This window comes from Phycodurus eques, chromosome 14 (genome assembly GCF_024500275.1).
Source record: "Phycodurus eques isolate BA_2022a chromosome 14, UOR_Pequ_1.1, whole genome shotgun sequence".
NCBI classification, from domain to species: Eukaryota; Metazoa; Chordata; class Actinopteri; order Syngnathiformes; family Syngnathidae; genus Phycodurus; species Phycodurus eques.
Window position 1 is genome coordinate 889,710 of NC_084538.1, and position 13,250 is coordinate 902,959.

Genomic DNA, 13,250 nt, shown 5'->3' on the forward strand with positions numbered 1-13,250 from the left:
GTCTCGCTGAGCCGATTAGCGCCGCCGAAGCCAAAGCCGGCAGCTACTGATAGCCTATCACGTGGGAGGCGGAGTTCAAAGGTCGTCAACGGACACTTCATTAGGGACCCCGAATCATCAGGAACTGTGTGTGTGTGTGTGCGTGCGCGCATGTCTCTCTCTCTCTCTCTCTCTCTCTCTCTCTCTCTCTATATATATATATGTATTATTTTTTTGAATTTTGGGGAACAATAGCAGTTTCCCTTCCTCGCTAGGTACTCGTATTTTGGTTAGCAACACAGTTGAATGTGTTGGGTGTTCCTTGTATTTTGCGTGTTGAGCAGCAGATGAGAAAGAAAAGCAGCCGGCGGAGGACGCGACTCGGCAGAGGATGTTCGCACCGAGTCGAGAACTTCGCCGGCCTCGAGGCGAAAAGCCTTCCCGCCTGCCCGCGCCGCAAAAATTGACGCCCGGCACTGAAGTCCAACTTTTAACAACCGACGTCAGAAACAACGGCGACTATTTTTTTCTTCTTTCGTTGGATTTAGTGGGAAGAAAGTCATCATTTACACATTTAAAAAAAAAGGTTTAATATTACCGCAACGGAATGAGTCATACGTCTCAATATTGCAAGGATAAACATTTATAAGAAAAAGGCACAACATTGCAAGAATGTCATTTAACAACAAATAGATTATACCTGGGATTTTGTCGTGATTTTTATTGATTTATTTGTTTATTTTGTAAATAAAAGGTGTGGTCAGGCAAAATTTTGTATCATGAGGGCAGAACAATTTTGCATTGAAGTGCAATATTGCGAGAATAATGCAACTTAACAAGAAAGAAGTTCTCATTTGTATTTCCAGACTAAACTTGGGTTTGTTTTTTTTTTCCAAAGAAAAAGGTCTAATTAAAAAAAATGTAGTTCCAAAACGGTCAGAATCATCTTTACTTGCCATGTTTGTCAAAAACGCACAAGGAATTTGCCTCCGGGAGTCGGCGCCGCTCTCGTGCGACAGTGAATTGTGTCAAAAACCTAAAAACGCCACTGAGCAATGCAAGGTCACCGGTAACGCGGTCGTGCTGAAATGTCATATGTCTTATTATATTAAGATCGTAGTTGGAATATTATCGAATAAGGGTGTCATTTAAAGAAAAGTTTTGGCTAAAAAGACCTGATTTTACTAAGTCGTACTCTATGTACAAAAAAAAAGAACATCATGTACCAAGAAATATATCAAAATATTATAATAAGATCGTGATTTTTAGAAAATATTCGAAAATGCCGATGATATTTTCGGCCATGTTCCGCGGGTGCCGGAGCAGTGCCGCCCGGCGCCCGCCCGGCGCCCGCCCGGGTCCTGCCTGCGTCCCGCCTGCGTCCCGCGCTCTGTCTGCCGGTGGATGAATGAAAAGATGAATTCATGGAAGGCATTTGGGGAAGCGTATTTTTAAGAAGGACCGTGCATAGGCGGGGGGGGGGGGGGGGGGGGGGGGGGGCGGCTTGCCGTCTGCCCCCCCCCCCCCCCCCCCCCCCCCCCCCCCACCACCCTGGCTCGACGCGGATTAATTAGCGTTTATCGGCGAGAGTGAGACATTTACTGTAAGCCCCCGAGGGGAGGGGGCGGGGGCGGGGGGAGGTCGGAGCTGTCGACGACTTCCTGGAACCGCTTCACGCCGTCTCTTCACAATAAGGCCCGACTTATTATTTCAATCAATCAATTAATTCAATATTCGATATTCGCCGGTGAGCTACTGAGAACCCGAGTGGGCTAACTCCGTTCTTTTGTCAGACAGGAGGGAATATTGTTCCAAATTGAGATTTAGTTATGATGATTTTGTGGGCAGACGAGGCGGCTCGGGTGAACATGAAGACGGAGGGCGCTTCAGCTTACTTGATTGTCCTGCGACAGTGCAAAAAGAAGTTCGTTCCTGATGTTTGTTTGTTGTCAGGTTGCAGCCGTTTGTGACCGGGCAGCCCAACAAGAAGATGGCCGTGCAGCAGGTCAGATCATCTTCATCCTTCAGTCATCGTCATCATCATCATCATCATCATGCACATGTTCATGGAGACTTTTTTTTTTTAAATCATCATTGAAAAGCGTTCTAGGCCGCCTCCCGCACATAATCCATCAAAAAGTCCTTCAAACTGCGCCATTTTTCTGGCCAAACCCACAAAGGCTCAAGAATGACAACTCGCGCAACATCCGCTCGTGACACACTGCTGGAAATCGCTCGGTTTCGGGGGGCGGGTCTGTCTGAGTCCGGCGTTTGTTACCATGGCGACCAGGGGCCTTTTGGGGGGAGAGTTTGACAGGTTTCACTTCTTGAGAGGGGACCTTGAGGTGATTTCCGTTTTTGCCCTTCACACTCCCCCCACCCCCAATGTGTTTGACTTTGGGCAAGATGGCAGCTGTGCGAGGATGGTGGGGGGGCGCTGGGGCGCTGGGGTCCATCCCCTCGCCATTTGTTCTTCCTGTGCAGCTCCTGCTTACTTCCTGCGTTGTCCTCTTTCACTTCTCCTCTCCTTAATCACGTGCCAGGAGAAAAAGCTTTGCCGCGAGTGGTGGGGTCAACAAGCCTCGTTACTTACCATCCCGGCCCCCACCCCCTCCCCCCGCCCCCCTCGGGAACGGGAAGCAATCGTCCGTCGCGATCGGCCGAGGCCGCTGCCCTCTTATGTAATCTCGCAGATTAGATGAGATGAGTGCACTCTGCTCACTCTCTCCCAGGAATTAGACCGTAGCGCTCTTCCGTTACACATCCGCTCTGTGGGTTCGACGGGGAAACGGTGCGGTCTAACTCTTGACACTTTTGGCGTTCTCGTACCGGGAAGCCGTAGAAGCCCGTGTGTTTCTGTACATCTTTCCTTTTTTTTAAAGCTTAGTTTAGAATAACCTGAAATTAAAACACACCGCGGGCTGCTCACGGCCCATTTAGCAGCGCTCGGCTGCTAATGATGTTTTGTTTGAATCAGCAGGCAGGAAGGAAAGACGAAGTCACGCGTTGTTTGTGTGGAAGGGAGAGGAGGAGGCGGATGAAGAGCGCAGGAAGGCGGAACAAAGGAAGAAGTAGCAAGGAAAGATGGAGGACAACGAAGGAAACTTGCTGCTCTCGACCCCAAAAGGGCTGCCGTGCTGTCTTTTGAAGACTTTTGCTGGGTCTACTCAAGATAGTCGTGTCTACAAAATTTCCGGTCGGCCGGTGCGTCTACGGTCCGTGTGGGCTGAATTTTCAAATCATTCAAAGGACGGCTGACTCGAACGTGCTTCCGCTTCCAACCGAAATAGGAGACGTTTTGCGGTCGTTCGACTCACGATAGATATTCCTCTTAAATGTCGTGTGACCGGAGGAAACTGAAGGACCCTTGAAAATCCGCACAATAAGCCTAAAATGGCAGTTTGCAAGCAAAACGGCAGCTTTCCGGGCGCGGCTTACAGACACGACTCACGTTGGGCGACCCTACCCGGAAGGTCAAAAGTCAGCACTTTTAGGGGCCGAATGGTCAAAACATTCTGAGGACCCCTGGAAACGACCAAACCCGACAGTAAAATGGCCGCTTCGAACCAAAATGGCCACCATTCTGTGTCTTTGCGGGTATGGCGTCTTGAGACGTTTGGGGGGGGGGTCTTCTCATGGTAGACAAACGTACCAAAAGTCAAACCGGCTTCAGGGGCCGAATGTTTCAAAACTTTTTTTTTTTTTTTTTCTTTCCTCTTGCTAGCCAACCACACACGCGCGCACAAACACACACACACAGTCCATGTTGAATGAGTTGCGTCACCGCGGCGTCGGCGACGTCATCTCGAATATGACCAAGTGCCGCCATATTTCCCCGTTTGCTCAGCCCAGCGGCGCAGCCCCCCTCCCCGCCGCGGCCCCCCCGGCCGCCTTGGTGGAGAGCGGCCCGGTGGTCTACGACGACGCGGCGGCCGAGGAAGACGAGGAGGAGGAAGAGGAAACGTGCATGAGCGCCATGCGGCTGATGGGCGATCGAGGTCAGTTGAGCGCCGCTGACTCGCTAGCCGAGCTTTTTTTGAACGAGCCGAAGCTCCCGACGACTTTGGCCGAGTGCCGCCGCTCACGTTTCCTCCGCCGTTTGCGCTTTTCATGGACGCCACGTTGACATTAAACTGACCTTCAGAGTTTGACCTATAAAAGCTCAGAGGGCAAACAAGTTTCAAGGGCTTTTGTGTTGATTAGTGACCGTAAGCAGCAGTAAAGTTTGGTGACATTTGCAAGTAAAAAGTCGTCATTTTAATTTGAGGGATGACTCGATGTGTTTTGACTGGCTTGTTAAATTTGCTAACGAGTTCATCTTGTAAAAATATATTGACCAAAAAGTTCCAGATGAAGACTTTCCGTCATTTGAGGTACAACGAGATGTGCTTCGTTGCATTTTTTAAATATTTTTTTGTTTTGTTTTTTTTTTTTACATTTTTTTTTTACCTTCGTCCTCGTGAACCTTTGCCAGTTGGACTTCCGACTTATTTTTAGAGCGACCTCATCATACGAGCATATATTGACGACGTGGTTACCGGTCCAGAATACCCGCACGAAGATGACGAATTGAGGTTTGACCTGCGGTGTTTTTTTATATCGCGAGTTTTGCTTCATCCTCGCGACCTCGGGTGGGTGTCGGCGTCACGATACGACGGCGCCGCGACAGACGGAGATCTGGCCTTTGAGTGCCGACTTGATGTTATTCGTCGGTTATGAACTTTTGCATCGCGACCCGTGGTCACATGGTTACATATCCGGAAAGCCCTTAGAATGACTTTTTCATCTGAAGTATAACTCGGTGTTTTATTGCAATGTGATTTTTGAACCTTGACTTTTTCCACCAAGTATGAAGACGATCGGATAAAAATTGCAGAAGACGACGTTTTTGGGTGTTTGACTTGTTTGACATTGCTGTGACCTCGACCTTGATATTTTGGCCTGTGCAAAGCTGTGAATGTAAGGAGCACACTTGCCGAATATCAAATGTTTCGCTCTTGATTTGAGCGCATCGGAACCGTACGGAGTACGCCGATTTTATACTGCGCGACGACCGGCCGGCCGAGCGAGCGAATGTTGCGATCCAAAAAGTGTCGCGGCAGCCATTTTGACGGACCTCGCGCTGTTGTTGTCGCCCAGCAGATTACGGCTGCGACGATTACGACGACCGCTTCTAGCGGCGGCTTGTTGTTTTCTCCTCCGATGTCGGACCGCTTCGCGCTCTCGAAGGGATCCTGCCTTTACGGACGTCGGCTGCCGAGCGATCGAGACGGCGGCGGCGGATCCCAGAGGACGACGTCGTCGCATAAAGTCGCCGCGATGATGCGGACGTGTGTCAAAGTTGACTCCGGGGGGAATCTCGGTGGAAAAAGCAAAAGCTTGTACTTCCTGTTTAGGCGGGAAGTGGCCCGAGGGCAAAGACGGATGGCAAAAGTTGATCTCTGACTTATAAACTGTCAAGCCGTCGGAACTCCTCGAGCAAACGTGTTTACTCGTCAACAAAACATAGGAATTAGGTTTTTTGTTAATTTATTCGCATGTTCGCTGCCGCATGCCATACTTTAAATTCGTATTACTACATTACTCTTATTAATATCTTTGAATTGGGCAAAATATTTTCAGAATGCATTCAAGGATGGCTTCTGAGCAGGAAGCATTTTGGTTGTTTTTTTGGGGATTTGATTTTGGATTGATTGTTTTGTGTTGGAAAGCGGCCACCGGGGGGCGACGTGACGTTTCACGTTGTCGCGAGTGTCGTCGTTATTCGGGTGTCACGCGTGACGTTTGCCGTCACCGGTGGCGGCGACGAGACGGACCGCGATGACGGGAACGTGTCGCGTTTCACGTCGTGCGGCGGTGACGTGACCCCACGCGACCTGTGACATCGCGCAACATGTTGCCTATTTTTTGACACGGTGACATGAAACGTGACCCGTTGCACGCTGTCGCCTTCCACGAGTCTCACGATGCAACGGGACGTTACGCGACATAGCGCGAGAACGTGCGACCTTTCATAATGTCGCATGTTCGACAACACGAAACGCGATGCGACATTCGGCGTTGACGCGAGCAGGCCGCACGATGTCGCGTGGGATCATGTGACGTCGTCAGGTCCGCTTTCATAACAATGAAAGCGTTTCTTCTCCCGCCGTCGTGTCACCTGAGCGGCATGTCAGTCCATTTCACTTCGTGGCTCATCATGAAATTCAATAAATGATTTTCACGCACGAAAAGCAAACGTTGACTTTTGGCTCCGAGCTGCTGCTTTTGTTTTTTTGGAAAGGATTTAAAAGTCCACCGAGTCTTTGTACCGCGTCTTCCTCATCCTGGCCAAAGGTTTGCTCCTCTTCCTCAGCCCCCCCTTCTCTCCGCGGTTGCCCCCACCCACAATTCTTTTGTGCTTTCTCACTGACCTTTGCCCCACTCGTCCCGCGTAGCACGCAAACGGATCTTTCATTTATTTCTGAGATATTATATTTACAGTCGCACACAACTCCCTGCTGTCTTCTTATCCAGCTGCGTGCGTGCGTAGCCAGTCGGGTGTGTGGCTGCGGCGCAGGTGGGGGCGACAATTTAATTACAGGGAGGACGAGATGACTGCTGCCCACCTGCGTGCGCGTTGCGTCGTCTTGTTTGTGCTGCACAAATACGGTCCGGTGTGTCGCGGAGGGAGGAAAATGTCACGTTTTAGTCCCAAAATAGGATTCTTCCAAGCTGTAAAGCGGTGCTGCTGGGAAAAAGCTCAACTGTCTCATCTGTTCCAACCGATCAGAAGCCTGAAGAGAGTCCTTTCTGGAAAAGACGCAGCGTGCCCCGTTGATGAAAACTGGGAATTCCGAAATACGAAAATGCCGAAACGACAGGTGGCGCTGTAATGGCAAAGTGTCAGATTTTTGGGGCTCATCAGAAGTCGTTTCCACAAAAGGTGCAATTGTAACGCTTTCAAGGAAACGGACAATTGAGAAATGTCGCTACATGTTGTCAAGTGCGTAACAGCGCACCTGAAAAAGCAATTGAGTCAATGAGAAGAAGCTTGAAGAAAGTCACTTCCGGAAAAGGCGCCATCGCGCCGCGTTGGAGGAAAGCGGGAATTGCGAGGCGAGCTCGTATCTTTGCCGCGTCTCCTCCCTCCCGTGAGCTCCGGCGGAAGGTCGCGAGCCAAAACAGGACAACGTGAGCGGATGCCCCGTCGGCGCGCCGCCGTCTTTGTTTCCCGAAGGTTCCCTCGATTTGTCGACGCCCGGTTTCCATTCTTCCTTGTTTCCGCCGAGAAGTCCCGAATTGATGTTCCCGAGCTATTCCGCTTCCGTGTTCAGGGAATTTGGGAAGGACCATTTCAAGGAGGCGCTTGATGTTTTTCGCTTCAAAGCGGTTCCCATTTGTTCATCGGTCTGCTCGGCAACTTGCCGCGTTTTCACCCCGAAGCCGCCGCGAGCGACTTGAACCAAATCTCGCCCGTCGCCAAACAAACACGCAATTCAACGCGAAGGAATTGAACGCATCATTTCAGACAAAGCAAGTCGACTGCTTCCCGGGTGGTTTCCATGGAGACGACGACGGATGCTCCCAACATCGGGGCCCGAACCGACTGAGGGAGACGAACAATGGTGGGAGAATGTTGATCGATTAATTTTTGTATGTATTTGTGTGTGTGCGTGAATTCGTGGGCCCGCCCACCCACATCAGCGTGGCGAATCTTTTAATTGTTATTTTTTCGCCTCATCTTCCTCCTCGTTCCCGACGTTCAACGCCCCGCGGCCGGTGCGTGCGCGAACGCGTACGTGGAGGAATCAAAACGGGTCGGGCCGGTCGATGCCCCTTCGGCCGAGCCGTCCGATAGGATGCGAGAGGTGGGGTTCTTTCTTCTCGCTCAGGGAAGAACTCGGGCTCGCGGTGGGGATGTCCGCGGACTGCGTCTCTTCTTCCATCGGCACCTTTGGAAGCTCCAAAGATAATCGTGCCCCAAAGCACCTTCTTGCCGTTACTATTCTGCCACTTTCCGTGCTTCATCTGCTTCCACCACATTTTCCCACCGATTCAAACTGTCGCCAGCTTCAGCATATTCCAAAAATGTCCACAATTTCTCACAAATGTGGCCCTTTACCATTCCCACGTTAAGACGTATTCTAAATCATTCCCCCCTCCTTCGTTTCCTGACCGAGTCCAAGCATTCCTACGACAAAATATTTTCCGCATTCACCAAATTCCCCTCTTTCCTGCACGAAGGCTCCCACATTGAGCCCAATTCTACATTTGCTCCCCTCCTCCCTTTCCAACAACAACAGCAACCAAATCCGCATTCCTTCCACAACTGTCCATTTTTTTTTTTTTGCCCGTCTTAAAATTCCCCCATCCCCGACATTCTACGTTACTCCTTCCTCCTTGACCTTTTCGTGACCCGTTCAATCCATTCCCGCTTGCAACATTGCAGAAGTGCTCGCTCCCATTTGCAAAATTCCTCATTTTTCCACATCAAAATTTGCCCGTGCGGACGTTATTCCGTCGCCCTGCGGCCTTTCGTGACTGATTTCTGATTTCATCTGGTTTCATTGCGCATTCACACGCCGTTCGGTTATCGCTGAACTCGTCGCCCCGTTCAGATCGGCGCTGATGCCGAAGACGTCGGAATTGAGGCTCGGGGAAGGCGGGCCGGATGTTTGGCGGGCGAGCGGACGAGATCGTGAGAAAGGTGCCGAGGGTTTAGTCCGCTCGTCCTGAGAGTCGACGGATTGATTTGGGGGGATTTAGCCGGCGGCTCGTTAGCGCTGATTTCGGAGCCATTAGTAGTTCCTTACTGGTCCGCTTGATGGAATCGATCGGTCCGCTCCGCTTGCGATTGGAATGAAAACATTTCCGGTACGTTTGGCAGGAGTCCGGTAATTTTGGTTGCGTTCATTTGGGCTTTTTTGTTTTACTAGAATTGTTGAGTTAAAATCTATATATTCACTATTTCAAAAATAAATAAATAAATAAATCCCATTAAAAGAATTTGCTTTAAAAATCTTCAGGTTAATTTATTTAGCCATATTTTGTATTTATCTCATTAAATGATTGATTGATTGAAAACTATTTCATAGAATAATTTGTACATAGATTTGTTTTTATGTATTGTACTAAATCATTGGTTAATTGCGTTATTGTAAATCCAAGCTGTAAAATGCATTTTTTTTAGATTAAAATTTTTGTTATGACGTTTATTCATTTTTTTTAGTTTTATTTCCCATTAAATAACTGACTTTCTACAAATGCACGTAATAAAACAAGTCTTTGATCCAATCGGTCTCTCTCAAAGTAAAAGACAGAAACGGGTTGAAAAAGAAGAATCAAGTCATCGCAGTAACGCCATCAGCAGTCCGGTCCTGATGCTGAGAGCGTCTTCCCTCATCTCCGTGGAAACCACTCCGGAGCTTCCTCAGCAATTAGGCTTCCCTCAATGATATGCCGCGTTCAATTGCCTCCTGTTGAAATAAGATAAAATATTATATGAGGCTAATAGACAATCCTATAAAATGCCCTGAAGTTTTCCTATGTTAAACGAGGTGACGGCATGTCAAATGAAATTTCATTTGAAGAGGTTCTGTGCAGTTTCATTGAGTCGAATTAGGTTTAAATGTTCCTGAGCTGGTCCTGACGCTGAGGGTATCCGCCGTCGTTTCCGTGGAAACCACAACGAAAGTGCAATGGCATTCAATCGGGCGTTGCGTTCAAGTCCCTCGTGTTAACTTGAGTCGCGTTTTATGATGTTCCTATGACAGCGAGTCAGGTCGTTACATGAAATGGTATTACATCATATCAGATTATTGCTTTAAATCCTAAATCAGATCAGGTCAGGTCATATTTCCTTTTGTTGAGGTTATTGACATCACATTGAGACTGGGTTACTGTTCATTTAGTTGAAGCCGTTAAAAAGTTGAAAGAAATATTCTCGTGGTCATTTTCTGGTGTGGTCCTGATGCCGGGAGCAGCCTCCGTCGTCTCCACGGAAACCACTCTGGAAGTTCGGTCTCGTTCGATTAGGTGAGGCTAATAACGCGTTGCGTTCAAGCGCCTCACGTCAAAATAAGCGAAGTCGGTCAGCTTATCATAAAATGATATTGCTACCGATCATGAAATTTGGCTGCGTTAAGTCGTCATCGATTCAATTAGGGTTTGTTCCATTAGATTATGTGAAATTCTGATGTGTTTAGGTGATTTGACATCACATTTTGTTCAAATGTGTCATCATTCGTTAAATTGAAACCTAATGTTTATGTTTCGGAGATGGTTCAAATTCAGTCAGGTCCCGATGCCGCGAGCATCTTCCCACGTCTCTACGGAAACCACTCTGGATGCGGCCGCCTTCAATTCGGTTATTACGTCAGGTCAGGTTGTTAAGGAAATGATAAGAAATGATGTGTGGTCCCGACGCCGCGAGCGTCCCGCCTCGTCTCCCGCGGAAACGGCTCCGAAGCTCGTCCCGCCGATTTGGATTGGAATTCCTTTCCGGTCCCGCTTGCTTCCCGGCGACCTTTGAATTCATCGCTCACGAGGGGCCGCCTTTCTGGCTCCTCTTCATCCTCCTCGTCCTCGCTCAGCGGAGGTGACTCTGAGGTCAAGTCAAGGAAAGCGGGAAGTGCCGAAAAGGAAGACGTATCCCGTCTCAAAGCGTCGTGGCTTCTTAAATCGATACAAATCGCCAATCGTCAAATCTGGTTATTGCAGACGTTAAATCTTTCATATAATCGCAGGAGCAGCGTTTGCATTTTCCGTACATCTCGTTTGAGATGAGAAGGTTAACTATTATGCGCTCGTTAACGATGAGTAAAATTGCTCGGTTTCATCGCTGTCGTTTCATTTTATGACTCAACTTCCTGCTCGAGCGCCATCCACTCCCGTTGGAAATCCGACACGTGCGGTCCAAATTTAGCGCAGAGGCGCGCCGCCCGTTCGCTAGCCGCACAAGTAGCGCGAGCGGCGCTCGGGCGCCGAACTGCAGCTCGGACCGCAGGGGACCGAGCCCGTCTGCCGAGAGCAAAAATCTGACAATAATTGCCGCTTCTGACGGTTACCAAAAAGAATTAGCATTAAATTAAATGGAAGGGCAATACAAAACGCAAACGAAAAAGCCAGGATGCAAAACTGGAATGTAAATCGAGGTCGCACTGCGTTTGTGTTTCCGTAGCCTAATAATATGCCGCCATCTTTAACTGACCGACACGATTGCAATAAAGAATAGCGATGCTAAAAATTGTGTTGACTCTTTATGTGCGTCGTCGATAATCTGCAAATGTTGAATCCAGGCAACTGAACTCTTCCTGTTCCTGTTGCATTTGCGTTGCTTTCAAATAGGACTTCGGCCGCCGCGCCGCACGCATAACGGCGGTCGGGCTGTTTTTGGCCCCATTTTGCCCCCCCCCAGACAAAGCAGGTCAAACGGCCCGAGATGATTTTTTGACCCGAGGTGCGTTGACTGCGGATCTGTCTCCGTGTTCGATCGAGCCATATTTCTGTCTTAGCGGACTAGATTCGAGATCGCGGGGGCAATATTTATGTGCGTGGTGTTGTTGGTGTGTTGAGCTTGTCGGAGACACGAGGACCAAGACTGTTCAAGGTCCGTTTTGTTTTTTTATCTTCGTGTGCGGCGTCTGTAGCAGATTTAAAAAAAAAAAAAAAAAAAAAAAAAAAAACATCTCTGAAGACTCAAGCAACTATGCTATTTGGCTAAGGCCTGATGTGGATTTCCCTTCGACGCCATCTCTCCCTCAAGACTTCCTGTCAGTGCGGGAAGTGCTTTTAATCTGTGTGGCGCCTCGCCGCCGTGGTCTGGCCTCCTTTGGCGGGAACCGCACGTCGCTGATTGAAGACGTACAGGGACGCGCGCGCACGCTAACAGGAAGTCGACGAGCGAGGCGAATGTCGCGAACGACGGCCGCCGCCTGCCAGACGTTTGTGCGAGGACCGCCTGGACGTTTTGCCAGCGTTTGAGATTTCAACTCTCGCCGGAACTGACTTTAGTTTTTCGTCGCGGCGTGCTGGTTTATTTTGCCGAGTGAGCGACGCCTCTCCCGCCGCCTCGTTCGGCGTTGACTCGTAAGCGAGCCGCGTCCTCGCCCGGGCACGCGCGCGCAATGCAGACGTGACTCAAACGCTCGTTAGCTCACGCAGGGAGGCAAAGGCGGCAGTCGCGCGTGCGTTCGTGCGTGCTAGCATACGTTGAGGACGTTTCAAAATGGTGTGTTGAGTGGTTAATGTTAAGGATCGTGGATGAGGAGGTCAGAGTTACGGTTCGGGTTAGGGTAAATTAGGGGAAATCAAATCAAGTAGCTACGAGGACTAAGATTAGCGCTAATCTGGGGTTACAGTTAGGGCAGTACGGATGAGTCTTAAAGTTTGGGTTCAGGTTAAGGTAGTAAGTAGCGAGGGTTAGGGTTAGGGCGGTTTGGGTGAGGGTCAGCGCAGTGGTGTCCAAACTACGACCCGAGGTCCTTTTGCGGCCCACTGTCCATTTTTTAGTGGCCTGTGGCATATACAAAAGATAATAGTGGCTATAGTGTGTGGGTGTGTGTGGGGGGGGGGGGTTGGCACCCGCATTCCCAAAGGGTGTGACGCATCTGACAATTGCTACGACTACCACCGCTGCTGTTAATAATAATGATGGATAGGGTTCGTGCTCATTTTAGCTTGAGGTTTCAAGACATTTATGTCGAGGAAAACAACGTTGTGAAGATCGCAGAGATGCTAACAATGTGCTGCGATCTGCTGGCACCTATCACCAAAATGAACAAGCAGAGATTCTTCCTTTCCCGTCGGGATTTTGTTCTTTTCCGAACTTTGTCGCAGTACGGCTTTGCGTTGGGGTTAGATTAAAAGTACGTTTCCATTCTTATATTTTATGATTCCACCAACAGCGAATCTTTGCACGGAGCGTCGCGAGAGCAATAGCGCGTTAGCTTGCGGCGCGCCCGACGTACTTGGGCTGCCCGCGCCGTTCTGATAAACGAAGACGCGTTGCGATCGTCCCGATTCGATCCCTCGGGCTCACGACGATAAAGACACAAAATGACGACGGTGACCATCATTAGGACAAACAAGCTTTCATCGGGCTAATTCTCTTTTCTTCCTACAGGCTCATTGAATATTCACATCGATATCTTTCAAAGCTTTGTAACATTGATAAAAGTGACTTTACGCACCAAATCCATTTTTGATGTTCTATCACAGAACATTTTCAGCGTAATTGTTGCATCTTCATTTTGAAAAGCAACCAAAAGGAACAAGATCGTTTTTCAATT

At 49.1% G+C, this 13,250-nt stretch overlaps 1 protein-coding gene across 4 annotated transcripts in view; it reads left to right on the plus strand.

Moving 5' to 3' along the window:
• Positions 1-13,250, plus strand: part of LOC133413179 (transcription factor IIIB 90 kDa subunit-like) — a 46,608-nt gene that overhangs the window by 29,303 nt on the left and 4,055 nt on the right. For 2 of the 4 annotated variants that reach the window (XM_061697200.1, XM_061697202.1), the window contains exons 17-19: positions 1,933-1,984; positions 3,827-3,977; positions 5,122-8,948. In XM_061697200.1, the coding sequence (XP_061553184.1) occupies positions 1,933-1,984; positions 3,827-3,977; positions 5,122-5,156 (238 nt within the window). In that variant the 3' untranslated portion in view covers positions 5,157-8,948. Of the gene's footprint in view, positions 1-1,932; positions 1,985-3,826; positions 3,978-5,118; positions 8,949-13,250 lie in introns of those variants that run through there. The other 2 variants (XM_061697199.1, XM_061697198.1) reach the window with 2 other exon arrangements.